General features: G+C 62.1%; 5 protein-coding genes across 10 annotated transcripts in view; 2 read left to right on the top strand and 3 right to left on the bottom strand.

Annotated features, from left to right (window-relative positions):
* The window catches only part of Col11a2 (collagen, type XI, alpha 2), a 27,662-nt gene extending 27,417 nt beyond the window's left edge, over positions 1-245 (bottom strand). The window contains exon 1 of one of the 2 annotated variants that reach the window (XM_013517087.1): positions 132-245. The gene's annotated coding sequence lies outside the window, so the exon portion shown is untranslated. The other variant, XM_013517089.1, reaches the window with a different exon arrangement.
* A 745-nt stretch (positions 246-990) lies between these two features.
* Rxrb (retinoid X receptor, beta) lies at positions 991-7,559 on the bottom strand. Of its 3 annotated transcripts, none has more exons than XM_005389474.2 (10): positions 6,863-7,559; positions 5,928-6,172; positions 5,276-5,432; positions 4,783-4,962; positions 3,537-3,709; positions 3,035-3,164; positions 2,709-2,841; positions 2,503-2,606; positions 2,133-2,238; positions 991-2,041 (listed from the first exon to the last, which is right to left on the bottom strand). In XM_005389474.2, the coding sequence occupies exons 1-10, from the start codon at positions 7,092-7,094 to the stop codon at positions 1,894-1,896; spliced, it is 1,608 nt and encodes a 535-aa protein (XP_005389531.1). In that variant the 5' UTR covers positions 7,095-7,559; the 3' UTR covers positions 991-1,893. The 3 variants fall into 3 exon arrangements, with proteins under 3 accessions (XP_005389531.1, XP_005389532.1, XP_005389534.1); XM_005389475.2 differs by having other exon boundaries at positions 2,503-2,594; positions 6,863-7,287; XM_005389477.2 differs by lacking the exon at positions 6,863-7,559 and adding an exon at positions 6,514-6,604.
* On the top strand, positions 7,459-11,250 carry Slc39a7 (solute carrier family 39 (zinc transporter), member 7). Of its 2 annotated transcripts, none has more exons than XM_005389473.2 (8): positions 7,459-7,559; positions 7,857-8,274; positions 8,363-8,531; positions 8,768-8,821; positions 8,953-9,099; positions 9,247-9,387; positions 9,603-9,799; positions 10,428-11,250. In XM_005389473.2, the coding sequence occupies exons 2-8, from the start codon at positions 7,861-7,863 to the stop codon at positions 10,698-10,700; spliced, it is 1,395 nt and encodes a 464-aa protein (XP_005389530.1). In that variant the 5' UTR covers positions 7,459-7,559; positions 7,857-7,860; the 3' UTR covers positions 10,701-11,250. The 2 variants fall into 2 exon arrangements, with proteins under 2 accessions (XP_005389530.1, XP_013372426.1); XM_013516972.1 differs by lacking the exon at positions 7,459-7,559 and adding an exon at positions 7,585-7,663.
* Positions 11,251-11,433: 183 nt separating this feature from the next.
* Positions 11,434-13,555, top strand: Hsd17b8 (hydroxysteroid (17-beta) dehydrogenase 8). Of its 2 annotated transcripts, none has more exons than XR_261825.2 (9): positions 11,434-11,529; positions 11,698-11,915; positions 12,011-12,127; positions 12,230-12,322; positions 12,423-12,508; positions 12,615-12,699; positions 12,884-12,942; positions 13,097-13,171; positions 13,359-13,376. XR_261825.2 is itself a non-coding variant. In XM_005389472.2 (9 exons), exons 1-9 carry the CDS (start codon positions 11,484-11,486, stop codon positions 13,373-13,375), a joined length of 780 nt encoding a protein of 259 aa, XP_005389529.2. In that variant the 5' UTR covers positions 11,434-11,483; the 3' UTR covers positions 13,376-13,555. The 2 variants fall into 2 exon arrangements, 1 of the variants encoding a protein (XP_005389529.2); XM_005389472.2 differs by having other exon boundaries at positions 12,900-12,942; positions 13,359-13,555.
* Positions 13,556-13,655: 100 nt separating this feature from the next.
* LOC106149120 (translation initiation factor IF-2-like) lies at positions 13,656-14,706 on the bottom strand (the record flags this gene model as incomplete). Its single annotated transcript, XM_013516973.1, is given in 1 exon segment — positions 13,656-14,706. A coding segment is annotated over 1 exon segment (621 nt), but the record flags the coding sequence as incomplete, so codon positions are not given.

Here is a 14,706-nt window from a genome sequence, read left to right on the forward strand (position 1 = left end):
CCGCCCCCAGCCACCGCCCACAGCCGGGGAAACCCCACCCTCAGTCTCCACCTGGAAGGGGACCCCTCCTCCCTCCGGTGCCGACCCTTGGACTGCACCCCTGCTCCTCGCGGCGACCCAGTGGCCCGTACCCTAAGATCCTCTCCGGACACGATCTATGTCGTCACTAGCCCCTTCCCATTTTAGCACCCAAACGTACAGCAGCCCCCAGTTCCCTCCCTCCGTGGGGGCCCAGACCCCCTCTCGGCAGAACCCTGGGCGGGACTTAGGGCACAGTGGGCGGGGAGGGGCGGTGCTGGGGGTCGCCGCCCCACGCCCCCTCGCGATCGGGTCTCAGTAATTACCTCGGCCGCCGCCCTGCGTAATTACAGGGCGCAGGGCGGGTATTTATAGACAAGGTTATAGATAGCGCCCGGCGGGAGGGGGCCGGGGGCGCAGGGGGCAGAGGGCGGCCAGGCGCGGGGCAAACGGGCTAACCAGGTCCAAGGGGACGGGAGGGGGGCGCCAGGGAAGGGGCCGAAGAGCCCAGGTGAACGGGACCCAGAGGCGCGGCGGGGAAAGCGTCCTGCGGCGGGAAGGGTCCAGAGGAAGGGGTCACCCAGGGACGTGGGCCGCGGCCAGGCGGGCGGGCAGCGCCTGGGGAGGCCGCCGCGCCCAGCGCGCCCCCTCGGGCGGGCACGGCGCCGGGTCCGCCCGGAGCCCGCAGCGCAGCCGAGAGGAGGCCGGAGCGAGCGAGGCGCCGCCGCCCCTGGCGCTGGCAGGGCCCTGGAACAAGGCGCCTTTGAGAAGCGCCGGCCCCGCCCCCGCCTGGCACACCCTCTTCCCCCTCCCGACAAAGCGCCCTTGTGTCCCCCACCCTGCGGCCGCCTCTCGGGCCCCAGGGAACCGCGGCGGCGCAGCGTGCAGGGAGCTCGCGGGGCGCCCGGCCGGATACCCCCAAGCCGATGCCATGCCGCCCACCCCAGCCACCTCAGTCCAGACAAGAGCGACTTTAATTTGAAAGCGATTTTATGTGTGAGGGAAGGGAAAGGACCCCAAGAAGAGACGCAGGGTAAAACTCATGCAGCCCCAGGCTCTGCAGGCAGGGGTCCCCCACAGCCATGCGGCTGGGCTGGAGAAGAGCGAGGGGAAGGTCCCCCGCAGCCCGCCGACCGGCCTGGCCCTTCCCAGCCCAGTCAGGAGCGCAGGGAAGGCCAGGGCCTGGCGAGCCCCACGGGCAGACCTCAGCCGCCTCGTCCGGATCCCCACGCCACCCCGGCATCTCTTAGCCGACCTGGGGAAGTACAGTACTTCTTTGAGTCTAACTGCAAGTCTCCACCCTCAGAGGGAATTAAAAATAGACGGGTTCCTGCATCGGCACCAGCCCTGCACCACAGCACCCTCTTCTCAGTCTGCAGGTGAGGCGTGAAAGCAGAGCCTGGACAGGTCACCCCTCCCTCTTCCTGAGCCCCCACCTGCCAGGGCTGGGAGGAAGGTGGCCTCCCGGCCCGACTTGCACGTCCATCGCTCGGGGGGCCTGCCCCCCAATACCCATCCCTGGAGAGCTCCCCACCTCCACTCAGGTGGGAGTGAGGCCAAAGGAAAGGAAGCAGGGCCCTGACATAGGGCCAGTGCTGTGTGCTGGAGGAGGGCGGGTGAGGGGTCACCCCAACCACGGGAGACCCCAACAACTCAGAGGCCCAAGGCCACCGACGGGAGACGCCCAGGCCTCACGGGTCTGTAGTCCCCTCTGACGTGGGGTACCAAGCGGCCCTTCAGAGGGTTGAGGACCGCCCTGGGGGGCTCGGTCTGTGCTGCGCACCCCTCCTGAGGTCTGGTCTGGGAACACGCCCCCTCCCCCGCCCCAGGATTCGAGTCCTCCTGGAAGGCGCCGCTCCGTCCTGAGGGGTGGGCTCAGGCCAGCTGGTGGGGGGCCTCGAGCATCTCCATGAGGAAGGTGTCGATGGGGGTGTCGCCAATGAGCTTGAAGAAAAACAGATGCTCTAGACACTTAAGGCCGATCGACCGGAGGGCTGGAAGACGTAGCAGCAGCTTGGCGAACCTGAGGTGCAGGAGAGCAGCAGCGGGTGGAGGAGGCGGCACCCGGGCCCAGGCCATGCCCTGCAGCCCCCCCGCCCAGGGCGCCTTCTCACCGTCCCTGCTGCTCGGGGTACTTCTGTTTGCAGTAGGTCTCCAGGGACGCATACACTTTCTCCCGCAGGACCTCCACCTCGCTGGGGTTGGACAGGCCCTTGGCATCTGGCACAGCAGGGAAGACAGGACAGACGCGGGTGTGACCCACGGCCGCCCCCTGGGCTCCTCCTAGGTGGCCTCTGCTCGACGGTTGGGTCCGGTGGGTTTGTAGGAAGGCACGAGAAAGGGGCCGGATCCAGTGGAGGCGCTTTTCCTTCCATCAGCTGGGAGGTTCTGGGTTGAGGGTCTTACTGAGGGGGGCAGCTGGGTAATTTAGGAGCCTCCAGAGCAAAGGAGAAGCCAGGGGGGCCTTGGTCTTGGTCCGCTTACCTGGGTTGAACAGAATGATTGCCCGCAGGCAGCCAAGCTCTGTCTTGTCCATCCTCATGTCACGCATTTTGGACACTAGCTCTGTCAGCACCCTGGAGAGGGACCTGCAGGTCACTCAAAGGTCACAGCTCAGCCAGCCTTGGACTCGGACCAAGCCTACAGCCCCACCCCTCGACTAAGGGCCAGCCCGGGCCAGGACCACTGACCGATCGAAGATGGCTCCCACGCCTGCGGAATGGGCAGAGTTTCGGTGCACATGGAGACCCGTGGCGAGAAGGATGCCGTCCCGGACATCAATGGACCGGTGCGAAAAGGAGGCGATGAGGAGCTCATTCCAGCCTAGGTGGGGCAGCAAAGGGCAGGAGCCAGAGGTCAGGCCGTGGGGTTAGGCACAGCAGGGAAGAGAAGAGGTAGCCAGGTCAGCAAGCCTGGCTCCCTGAGTGTGTAAGGTAAGGCCACTGGGGCTACTAGAGGTCAAAAGGCCCGAGAGGGGTCAAATGTCAAGAGGTCAAAGGGATTCGAGGTCACTGACCTGCCCGTAGCAATATGACCTGGTCATCCAGAGGCAAGGAAGAAAAGTGGGGGATCCTCTTCGCCCATTCAACAAGGGTGAAGAGCTGTTTGTCAGCTGCCTGACAGATGTTAGTCACGGGGTCATTCGGCTGCAGGGAAAAGGGGGGTAAGATGTATGGAAGGTCTGGAGGTACACTGGGTGCACTCCTTGTAAGATCTGACGCCCCTCCTTAGATCTAATCTTGCTGCAAGCCCATCTAAAGCAATCCGTACAGAGCGGGCCTCTCTCCTGGCATTCGTGTAAACAGTTATTTCTTTGGGACCGGCCTGTGGTTCTGCCAGTGGAGTGTGGACAGAGGGGGCAGCCACACCCACCTCAGACGTCTGAGAGGCCTTGTTAGGCACTACTTCCGTCCGGGCAGTGTGGAGGGTGGGAGGAGGCCAGTGGGGAGACAGGACAGACCTAGACTCCCTCCCACAACCCGGGCCACAAAGAGGAAGAGGTTGACCCCATCACTCACGCTGCTGCCGCTACCCCCGGTTCCCCCGGGACCCTCAACGCCCTGGTCACTCTTCTGCTCCACAGCAAGCTCTGCCTCCAGGATCCTGTCCACGGGCATCTCCTCGGGGGCGCCCCCAGCCCCCTCCCCATCCCCATCCTTGTCCTTCCCCCGCTGCCGCTCCTCCTGCACCGCTGCGGGGTGGGGGTGGGGGAGAGAAAACAGAAAGTCAGCGCCAGCCACGGGGATTCTTCAAGATCCTGGGGTCCTATCGGGGCCTGGAATCTCCCGGGAGGTATTTATAGCAACTGGGGGTTCACTAGCAAAGGTGGAGTGGGGCAGTCTGCAAGCAGAGGCTATAAAAGGACAGACATGTAAGTCAAGAAGGGAAGGAGATGGCTGAGGAATTAGGGAGGAAGCTAGCGCGTAGGCAGAGGGCCACCTGGGCACCAGGCCATGAGCCCAACATGCTCCGACAGTCACTGAAGTCCTAAGGAACCTGTGAGCTCGTGTTCCCACCTTTAAAGATGAAGAACTCGGGGCCCAGAGAGGTTAAATAGCTTGCCTAAATTCACGCAGTACCTTACAGCCGCCGATCTGAATGCAAGCATGCCTGGCGGCGGCGCCTGTCCTAACTCACTAAGTGTCGCGGCAGGAAAACGAGCCCTGGCCAGGGAATTCAGAGACGTGGGCTCTGATCCCGGCCCCGCTGCCCTTGGGGTGGGGGACCTCGGGAAAGCCAGGCCTCAGCCGCTCCCCTTGGAAGGAGGGGGTTAATAAAGAAACTCGGAAGCGTTTCTTTCAGAACTCTGGGACCAGGCTTAGGAGGGAGACGCAGAAGCGGGAAGGCAGCCCCGAGGTTTTCGGTGAGGTCTGCAGCTTAAGATGGTAGAGCCCAGGGGTCAGAGAACCGGAAGGTGGAGACCGGAGAAGAGTGTGGGATGAGAGCGGAGGGGCGGCTCCGGTTGGAGGACACACGGAAAGCCATCGCCGCTGAGAGAGGGGGCCCTGCCCTAGGACTGCACTGGGCGGGGCGGGGCCTCCAGCGTAGGCCCTGGGGAGAACCATTAAGAGGAAACCCGAGGGAGACCCGGAGCAGGGCACCGAGGGGAAGCACTAAGGAGAGGGAAGCGCAAACATCGCCCCCTGGAGGACAGAGCAAGCAGCACCGCGTCCCAGACAGGTACTCAAGCTATGGATCCCTCAGTCTCGTGGGACAGGCGAGGCGGCTCGTGGCCTGGGAAGCCTGCGAGAGGCACGTGCTTACCCTCCCTCTTCATGCCGGTGGCCAGGCACTTCTGGTAGCGGCAGTACTGACAGCGGTTCCGCTGGCGCTTGTCCACCGTACAGTCTTTGTTGTCCCGGCACGAGTAGGTCAGGTCCTTGCGGATAGTGCGCTTGAAGAAGCCCTTGCAGCCCTCGCAGCTGTAAACCCCATAGTGTTTGCCTGCAAGGGTACGGGGACAGCAGTAAGCGGGCTGCGCGAGACCTCCTCGCCCTAACCAACCTCCGCGCGCCAGACTCAGTCCAAGTCCTCCCTGTGTGTGCCGGATACAGCGATGAGGACGGGGAGGGATGACATCCCCCCTGTCAGTCAGAAACACTACAGGAGCCCCTGTCCCTCCGACCACTCCCTGTCCGTCCCACATCCGGGCGTCAGGCTCCAGCTGCCCCAGCTCGCAACCCCCGGGGCCAGGCAATCGCGAAGGTGCTAACGGGCCCGGACTTCCCTCCTCTGAGCCTCGGCTCCGAGCCCCTACCTGAGCTTCGGTCCCCGCAGATTGCACACAGCCGTTTGCCAGCCCCAGGGCCACCTGGAGGGGGTGGACAGTGCAGGCCCCGGACCCCTAAGACTGGCGGCTTCACATCTTCAGGGGTGCCAGCCCCGGCCCCAGGGAGCGACACTGTTGAGTTAATCTGGGATGAGGGAAATAGGGAAGTCACGGGGAGACACACCGGGAAGGAGACTCTCTCAGAGGTCATGGAAATCATTTCCTACCACTAGGCGGGGCCCTGCACGCACATTCCAGGAGGCGTTCGTTACCCTGCAGTCTACAGAAGGGCCAACTCCGTGCACAACTCCAGAGAGAAGGAGCAGTGCTCCCCTCACTCGGGGCAACACGGTGGCCCTGAAGGGCGTGTGTCTCGGCAGGGCAGATGGGATCAAAAGGGCAGAAAGTCACTGATAACTGAAAGGGACATCGGAAGTACTGGGGGTGTTAACTAGTTAAACAGGGTTAAGGAGGAAGCATGCACTGAAACACCGGCCACCTCAGGAAGGGCAAGGGTGCTGGAAGGACCACAGCTGCACCAGAACTAGAGGACCGGAAGGGCCACGGGCTACGAGGAAGTCCACTAAAGCATCTGGGGAAGTGAAAGTGGGGAGATGGTAAGCGGGTCACAACCTCTCACCTGGGGACTGCTGACAGGCCCGGAGAATCCTGGAGGAGCCGGAGGGGGCAGGCCAGGGGAGCCCATGGAAGAACTGATGACTGGGAAGGGGGAGCCCAGCGGAGGGGGTGGCATGGGGGGTGGGGGTGGGGCCCCAGAGCCTCCAAGGGATGAGGCTGAAGGGGGGAGGGGAGGCCCCGGAGGAGAAGCGGGAGGGACGCCCTGGGGAAGGGGATTCGGAGAGGAGCTGTCTGGGCTTCGGGAATCTGCGGGAGGGGTCCACCACATAGGCACAGAGACACACACAGGGCAGGAGAGAGGAAAAAGAGAGTGTGAGTCTCCAATCACTCCCCTGGAGGCTTTAATTCTGTAATCCCCCCCACCTTTCCCGACCCCACCCCAGGCCAACCACGCCTGAACCCAGAAATTGTCCCGGCTGTCAAACAGTTTAACTCCTGCGGTAGGAACCGGGGTTGGCTAAAGAGGAGGACAGTTCGGTGAGGAAACACTGCGAGCAAAGCAACTGAATGAACCCCGGGTCACCCCAAGCCGCCCTGTCTCGTGGGTGGGGCGGCACGTGGGGTTTTCCAGCCAACCCCTCCGTTACCAGTTCCGAGCCTGGGAGCGCGAGCGTGCAGGGGAAGAGGCGGAAGAGCCCCTCCGAGGCAGCAGGAGCTGCCTTCCAAAGTCCAGAGTCCTCAGGCTCAAGGCGAATCGTGTCCTTCCCACGCCCGGGACCTCGGCGCGGGGCCTCCCGCGGCCTCGGCCGGCCCTCGGGAGCTCCCCGCTGCCCGCGCCGCCCCGCCCCGGGGGGAGGGCGCTGCGGCCTCGGGAGGGCGAGGACGCGTGTTTACAAACAAGGGGGCGGGAGCGCCCGCGACGGCGCGGGGAGGGTTGGGGGAGGGGTGCAGAGCGCGAGGGCAGCAGCTCGCCTGCCCGTCCGCGCGGACACTCACCCCGCCCGCTGTCGCCCATCCCGTCCCGTCCAGCCTCCCCCGGCTCCGGCTCCGGGGTTTGTTGCTCTCCGGCTGCCGCCGCCGCCGCTGCCGCCGCGGGATCCAGCCAGAGCCGTCGCCGCCGCCACCGGGACGCGACCCCACAATGCATTTCTTTTCGCACCCCCACCGGCCCACACTGCCCTGCGGCATGCCGCTGGGGGAGGAAAGGCGGGCGGGCAGCCCAAGACATGACTCCTGGCTGAGTGGAGGGACAGCGGAGAGGCGCCACGGATCCCTAGGGACTGCCCAGGGAACTAGCTGAGCACGAAGAAGGCCTAGAGGAAAAGACTCTGGCCTGGATCGGGTCGAATTAAGCGCTTCGCTGGGCTCGGTACCAAAATGACAGCGCCACTGCGGCCGCCATCTTTGTACAGACGGGAAGTCTCGTCGCTAGTTCCGCCCCCTCGCCTAGTTAGAAACGGAGCAGGCTGTCTACTCCGGCCAGTTAGCGGGCCTCGCCTACCATCCCCTCAAATAACCTCACGCTCGCGCACGCGCGCTGCTACCGTAGGGCTTCACTTCGATCAGGGGGCTGCCATATTGGTAAAGGTGCAGTATCGGGGCGGAGGGAGAACGGAACTTCCGGTTCTCGCGGGAGCTAGAGGCGTGACTGCCACGTCCGTGCAAACCGGGAAAGGAGAGGACCCCGCCGCCGGTGAGAATCCCCTGCTTTTCCCTACTGTCTTTTCCAGGCCTTTTCCCCACCTAATGGGTCATAGAGACGAGGGCCCAGAGAGTCCGTAAAGCGGCCAATTAAAGGCAAGAGCGGTTGTGGGGGCGGGGGGCGCATCCGGGAAGGAGTTCGGGGATAAAGGGAACGGGTTTTGGAAACAGTGTGAGTGGGGACGGAATGGAATGGGGGAGCAGGCCAGAGAAGTGGACGGAGGGCACAAGCGGATTAAAGCAGAATTGAGAGTCAAAGTGGAATCATTGTCTCTGTCCCTCTGGTCAGCGTGATGGCCAGCGGCCTGCGGGCCCCACACTGGGTGGCAGTGGGACTGCTGACCTGGGAAGCCTTGGGGCTGCTGGTGGCCGGACACGGGGCTCATGGTGACTCGCAGAAGGACGTGCAAGAGGATTTCCACGGCCACAGCCACAGCCACTCACATGAGGATTTCCACCACGGACACAGCCATGCCCATGGCCATGGCCACACTCATGAGAGCATCTGGCATGGGCACACCCACGGTCACGACCATGGACATTCACATGAGGACCTGCACCATGGCCATAGCCATGGCCACTCCCATGAGAGCCTGCACCGCAGAGGACATGGACCTGACCAGGAACATAGCCATGGAGGAGGCTATGGGGAACCAGGGTCCCCAGGCATCAAGCATGACCTGGACACTGTCACTCTCTGGGCCTATGTAAGTGCTCAGGGTATGGGGGAGGGAGGGAGTGGTTCTGTATGGTTCAGAAACTCCGCAGCATTGACCCTTGACTTTCCTTCACCAGGCACTGGGGGCCACAGTGCTGATCTCTGCAGCTCCATTTTTCGTCCTCTTCCTCATCCCAGTAGAGTCAAACTCGCCCCGACATCGCTCTCTGCTCCAGATCTTGCTCAGCTTTGCTTCCGGGGGGCTCCTGGGAGATGCCTTCCTGCACCTTATCCCTCATGCCCTGGGTAAGTAATCTCGGGGCTGTGCTTCAATGTCTAGACTGTTTAATTCTTTGAGAATAAAAGATTCCCGTCTCCTTTGTGACCCCCCCCCCAGTCCCTTGGGTGAGGTGCTCAGCGCTGTGTGGTTTCACAGCTGTGCAGATGCCACCACACTGGTAAAGTGGCAGTGGGAGAATGGAACGTCCCATTCTCAGGGTAGTCCCTCACCCTCATCTGGCTTTTTTCCTTCCTTCCTGCAGAGCCTCATTCTCACCACACTCCGGAGCAGCCTGGACATGGACACTCGCACAGTGGTGAGGAAGAAATGTGGCTACCAGGGTGAGGGTACTGGGGAACGTCTTTCCCTGTGCTTTATCTCCTGCACTTGAGGAAGAGGAGTGTGGGATCTACACTTCCCTTAATGTCTCCATGCCTGTATTCCCAGGCCAGGGCCCCATTCTGTCTGTGGGGCTGTGGGTTCTCAGTGGAATTGTTGCCTTCCTGGTGGTGGAGAAATTTGTGAGACATGTGAAAGGAGGACATGGACATGGACACAGTCATGCACATGGAGGTCATGGACATGAGAAGCAGGGTGAGCCCAGGAGCAACTGCACTGAAAGCCGCCTTGCCCCCCTTAGAGTCCCCTCGTGTCATACCTGTCTAGTGGAGCGGCCTTCCCTTTGAAGATACGTTGGAACATTTTTGTTCTCCATTTTGACCAACTCCTTTCCTCCTTCAGAGCACCCTTCAAAGGAGAAGCCCAGCTCAGAGGAAGAAGAAAAGGAAGCAGGAGGGTTGCGGAAGAGGAGAGGAGGGAGCACCAGGCCCAGAGACAGCCCAGTGAGACCTCAGAACCCTGAAGGAGAAAAAAGAGGTTCAGGTAAGGGCCAGGGATGGTGGGTGATAAGCGTGGGCCAGGGTCATCACGGTGCATCAGGCACTCGGCATGTGTGCTGTGGGTGACGGCAGCTGTCGGGGAAATGCTCAGGGACTGCATGGGAAGCAGTCTCAGGGGAAATACGACAGTGGGTGACCAGGACTGGGGCTGGTGGTGCCCAAAACCTCTAATCATTTTTCCTTCCTCTCTTGTACAAGACCTGCGTGTGTCTGGGTACCTGAACCTGGCTGCCGACTTTGCACACAACTTCACCGATGGTCTGGCCATTGGTGCGTCCTTCCGTGGGGGCCGAGGGCTGGGCATCCTGACCACAATGACTGTCCTTCTACATGAAGTGCCCCATGAGGTCGGGGACTTTGCCATCTTGGTCCAGTCGGGCTGTAGCAAAAAGCAGGTTGGTGAGATGTCCGCCCAACGTAGTTGCCTTAAATACATATCCCTGTTCACACACCCCGAGCCCAAGACTGCCTCTCGCGTGAGTTCCGAACAAGCTATGCTATTACAACAAATCTCTAGAAGTGAGAGGAAAGATACTTCTTTGTCCTATAGCTCAGTTTCTTGTTTGTTTTTTGCAGTACTGGAGATTGAACCCGGGGCCTTTGCACTCAAGCACATTCCCAGCTCTTCTACTTTTTTGAGATAGGATGTTGCTCAGTTGCTTGAATTGCCAGTACCTTGAACTTGAGATCCTCCTGGCTCAGCCTCTTAGAGTGCTGGGATTCCAAGCCACCATGCCCAGCCTAGTTCAGTATTTCTTGAAATTTGGTCTGTGAACCATCTGAATGGTTTATGAGTAAAGTCTTACAGACACTCCTGTCCTACTCAATCAGAAGGTTCTATGGAAGAACCGCTTTGATTTCTTAAGGTTTTTCAGGAAATATGTGTTGTAGAAACCCCCTCCCATTTTTACCTAGCTTTTCAGTTTCCAAACACATGCGTTCTATACCTGTGCAGCCACATCTAAACCACTGCTCATCCTTAGCAGTTGCTGAGTGCCTCTCTCTCTCTTTCCCGCCCACCAGGCGATGCGTCTACAGCTACTGACTGCAGTAGGGGCGCTGGCGGGCGCAGCCTGTGCCCTTCTCACTGAAGGAGGGGCAGTGGGCAGTGCAGTTGCAGGTGGTACTGGTCCTGGCTGGGTTCTGCCATTCACTGCTGGTGGTTTTATCTACGTGGCAACGGTGTCGGTGTTGCCTGAGCTGTTAAGGGAAGCGTCACCTTTACAGTCACTTCTGGAGGTGCTGGGGCTGCTGGGGGGAGTTGTCATGATGGTGCTGATTGCCCACTTGGAGTGAGGGGTGGGAGAGAGCATCCCCACCCCTGCTCCAGACCTCTCCCCCAAACTCCAGGGCAGGGGCCTGGGGGGTGCTGGAGGCCATGAGCAGGAACATCAGCCAGTGTAAGGAGTTGAAACCAGAGGGGCTGTAGAGGGGGGAACGGAGAGGCAGGAGGGACCAGTGTTGGGCACTGCCTGACCATACTGTTAGGTTGGGGGATAAAGGAGGCCACGAAGAAGGCTGAAAGGGACAGAGGTAACGACAGCCTGGCGGCCCCAGCCCTTGTTTTCAGAGGACCAAGCTGCCGCACACAGTTCTCCAAGGTCCACCTCCCTCTCTTCCACCACCCGGTGGAGGCTTCAGGGAAGACCAGAGCACTGGACAGAGGGGCTAACAAGGAGTCCGGAGTAAACGGCAATCGTGCGTCCTGATTTGGGGGTGATGGGGGGTGAGGGGTGGGAGAGGGTTCGTTGGCCTGATTTGTTTGTATTCATTTTTTTATATCACTGTTTAAATCAAGGGGAGGGGTGGTGACCGGAAATAAAGTTCTTGGCTCTTCCGCCCCATATGCAGTCTTTGTCTCTTTGCGGGGGTAATGGGGCCCTGTGTCTCCCCCACTGCCTAGGACCCGGTGCGCTGGCGTCTGGCCCTGCCCCCGCGGTGGGAGGCCGGCCGGCGCTGGTGGCCGCAGATGGCCCAGAGCTGGTGGGGCGTCCATTGGCCGCGGCCTGGTCCTGGCCACGCCCCTTGCGCGCTCGGATTGGCCCTGGGTGCGCAGTGCCCGCCCACCCGCGGCCCGCCATGGCGACTCAGCTCCGGCTCCGCTCCGCGCTGTCCCTGGTCACAGGTTGAGGGGTCCTCTCCCGGGACGGGTTGGGTGCTGGACTGATGTCAGAGGATGCGCCCCCGAGACCCTGCTAGCCCCGTGGCCTCTGACCCCTTGTCCGAATTCTACTAACCTTGCGCCCTGTGACCTCTGACCCCGAGCCCCGCCCCGCGCGTCTCTCCCACCCAGGTGCCGGCAGCGGCATCGGCCGTGCGGTCTGTGCGCGCCTGGCCGGGGAGGGGGCCACCGTGGCCGCCTGTGACCTGGACGGGGCAGCGGCGCGCGAGACGGTGCAGCTGCTGGGCGGGCCGGGGAGCGAGGAGGGGGCGCCCCGCGGGAACCACGCAGCCTTCCAGGCCGACGTGTCGGAGGCCAGGGCCGCCAGGAGCCTGCTGCAGCAAGTGCAGGTGAACGCCGGCTGCCTCGCCCGATAAAGCTCTGACGCTGCCCTACTGCCCGGGCTCTTTGTGGGGTTTTCGTGCGTAACCTCCCCCTCCCTCAGGCCTGCTTCTCTCGCCCGCCATCTGTCGTCGTGTCCTGTGCGGGCATCACCCGAGATGAGTTCCTGTTGCAAATGTCCGAGGATGACTGGGACAGAGTCATAGCTGTCAACCTCAAGGTGGCGACCTCTGAGCCTGTAACTCACGCTCCCCGGCCCTGTCCCGAGGCGGAAGTCACCTGGGCTGATCGATCCTTTCCTCCTATCACCCTCTCCGGCCAGGGTATCTTCCTGGTCACCCAGGCTGCAGCCCAGGCCCTGGTGTCCAGTGGTAGTCATGGCTCCATCATCAACATCAGTAGCATCGTTGGGAAGGTCAGGTCGAGTAGGGGCAAGGGCAGCCGGCCCTGTGGGCACACAGAGCAGGGCCCCTCCTCTAGACTCGACTCACCCTGCATCTCTGGCGCACCTGCAGGTGGGGAACATGGGCCAGGCGAACTATGCGGCGTCCAAAGCTGGAGTGATCGGGCTGACGCAGACTGCAGCCCGGGAGCTCGGACGGTGGGTCGGACACCCGGGGACCAGGGGCACTTCGCAGCGGAACGTAGGGGACCAAGGGAGAGGTCAGTGCTCTCCCCAGAGTCAGCAGCTACTCTCCCTTCCTCAGACACGGGATCCGCTGCAACTCTGTCCTCCCAGGGTTCATTGCAACACCTATGACTCAGAAAATGCCACAGAAAGTAAAGGACAAGGTAGGAGGCTGTGGGTGGAGGCAGATGGGTCAGAGCTCCGACCTCTGTGGGCCGGAGAGAGAGTGCTGGGCACAGTGTCTGGCAAATAGTAAGTACTTGATAAACGTCTGAGGGGTAGAGACAAAAGGGGAAAAGCACAGTCTTCCAAAAAATCGATTCAAAAAAAAAACTTTCACCCACATAGGAGTGCTTCCTTACAGGTGACTGGAATGATCCCGATGGGACACATGGGGAACCCTGAGGGTGAGCACCGATTGGGCCGGTGGTCCCGAGAGGGGGCCCGAAGGAGGAGATCCCAAGCGTTGTGGGATCGCTGAGGGTCGCACCAAGCCTGGGGGCTGGGGAGGCTGCTCAGGGACCAGGGAAATGCGTGGGACTCTGCCCGCCCCTTCCGTAGATGTGGCAGATGTGGTTGCATTCTTAGCCTCTGAAGACAGCGGATACATCACCGGGGCCTCGGTGGAAGTCACTGGTATGAGGCCCTCGTGGGGAGGCAGAGGGCGGAGAAGTGGCACCCAGACCAGATGGGAAAGCTCGCGAGGGGAGCCCGGAGCCCCTGGGAAGGGCAGAGGGTCCCCAGGCCAGGGACAGAAGTGGGCACCCCGGGCCTGTTTCTCTCTCCACCCATGCGTCTGTCCCAATGTTTCTGCTCCTACCAGGAGGTCTTTTCATGTAACAGCCTCGAGGACCCTGGACTCTGCTCACCACCCCCCCACCACTCTGCCTGGCCTCCTGCTGATGAGGACTCTAAGTTCCCAGGCTACAAAAGGGGTGGCGGTGTATGGCTCAGGAATGCTGAATATGGGAGGCAGGGGTGCTTGTGACCCTAATAAATTCCAAATCCTCTTCCCTGCCACCTCCGGTTCTTCTTGTGTCCAAACCCTCAGACCCTTCCCCACCTCCCCCTCTTTCCCTTTCCCTAAGGATTGTTCCCTTTCACTGCCTGGTCTCCCAGGGCAACCCCCGCCGCCGGGTGTGAGAGGAAAGAGTGTATGTCACTGTGTATGCGTGACACTCTGGGTCTTTTTGGAGGGAGGGGTTTCTGCCCCACCCCCTCTCACTGGATCCGAAGGCCAGTGCCCTTCCCCCAACTGCCTGGGTCCTTATGGTCCCCAAGGGTGATTTGTTCTTGGCCCCATCCTGGTGTCCAGTCTGGCCTTGGAAGGGGGTCTTGGAACAGGTGGCCCTCCCCCACCCCTCTCCTTTCTCTCAGTCCCCCCTCCCCTCTCTCTCCACCTTACAATAGCTGCAGCCGGCCTGGGGTCGGATGGGGGGGATTAGGGGAGGGGGCCAGGATTAGGGGAATGGACCAGCCGATGAAAGGGGCTGGAGGAGAGCAGAAGGGAGGGGGTTGGGAGGAGGAGGAGGAAGGGGAGGGGGTCCGCGCTAATCGACTCGGGCGCCCACATAAGGACTGGCCACGGACAGAAGGAGAGGACAGGGAAGTAGGGGGGAACTGGGGTGGGGGTCGAGGGGACCCGCTGCTAACTTGTCCCAGAGACAAGCCACCCCCTGGCAGCTTCGGCCCAAGTCCTGGAGCCCCACCTCAGACTGGCGGGCCGATCGCCCATCACGGTCGCTTTCCGCGTACCCCTCTCGTTCCCTGCCCTCAGCGCGGACGGCTCCGCTCCTTCCTGCTCTCTCCTGCGGGCCCCCTTCCTCTCCGAGGGTCCTAAGAGGCCGCTGCCCACTCCCACTGCACACTGTGCCCCTCGTGCCCCCCACCCACACGCCCCTCCCCGCGGGGCCCCGTCGCGCGTGTGTCCCCGCTTCCGCGCGCCCCCTCCCCGCCCGGGCCGCGGCTCCTGATTGTCCAAACGCAATTCTCGAGTCTCTGGCTCCGGCCGAGAGTTGAGTCTGGACGTCCCGAGCCGCCGCCCCCAGACCTCGAGGGGAGAGCGGGTCGGAGGGCGCAGAGGGCACCGGGGCTCGGGACGGGCAGCCTTCGCGGGACTCGGGGGCCGAGCGGAGGGGCCCTCGACGACTTCCCCGGGATCCCACGCGGGG

The sequence above is a fragment of the Chinchilla lanigera genome, unplaced genomic scaffold (assembly GCF_000276665.1).
Source record: "Chinchilla lanigera isolate Chin_1 unplaced genomic scaffold, ChiLan1.0 scaffold00036, whole genome shotgun sequence".
Taxonomy (NCBI): domain Eukaryota; kingdom Metazoa; phylum Chordata; class Mammalia; order Rodentia; family Chinchillidae; genus Chinchilla; species Chinchilla lanigera.

Coding starts and splice junctions, on each gene's coding strand:
- Rxrb (XM_005389474.2), bottom strand. CDS start 7,094: ATGTCTTGGGCTGCCCGCCCGCCTTTCCTCCCCCAGCGGCATGCCGCA. Junction 3,165..3,536: donor CCGGGGGTAGCGGCAGCAGC/GTGAGTGATGGG, acceptor TTTTCCCTGCAG/CCGAATGACCCCGTGACTAA. Junction 2,607..2,708: donor GTGGGAGCCATCTTCGATCG/GTCAGTGGTCCT, acceptor AGTGACCTGCAG/GTCCCTCTCCAGGGTGCTGA.
- Slc39a7 (XM_005389473.2), top strand. CDS start 7,861: ATGGCCAGCGGCCTGCGGGCCCCACACTGGGTGGCAGTGGGACTGCTG. Junction 8,275..8,362: donor CTGTCACTCTCTGGGCCTAT/GTAAGTGCTCAG, acceptor TTCCTTCACCAG/GCACTGGGGGCCACAGTGCT. Junction 9,388..9,602: donor AGGAGAAAAAAGAGGTTCAG/GTAAGGGCCAGG, acceptor CTCTTGTACAAG/ACCTGCGTGTGTCTGGGTAC.
- Hsd17b8 (XM_005389472.2), top strand. CDS start 11,484: ATGGCGACTCAGCTCCGGCTCCGCTCCGCGCTGTCCCTGGTCACAG. Junction 11,530..11,697: donor CGCGCTGTCCCTGGTCACAG/GTTGAGGGGTCC, acceptor TCTCCCACCCAG/GTGCCGGCAGCGGCATCGGC. Junction 12,943..13,096: donor ACACATGGGGAACCCTGAGG/GTGAGCACCGAT, acceptor CCCCTTCCGTAG/ATGTGGCAGATGTGGTTGCA.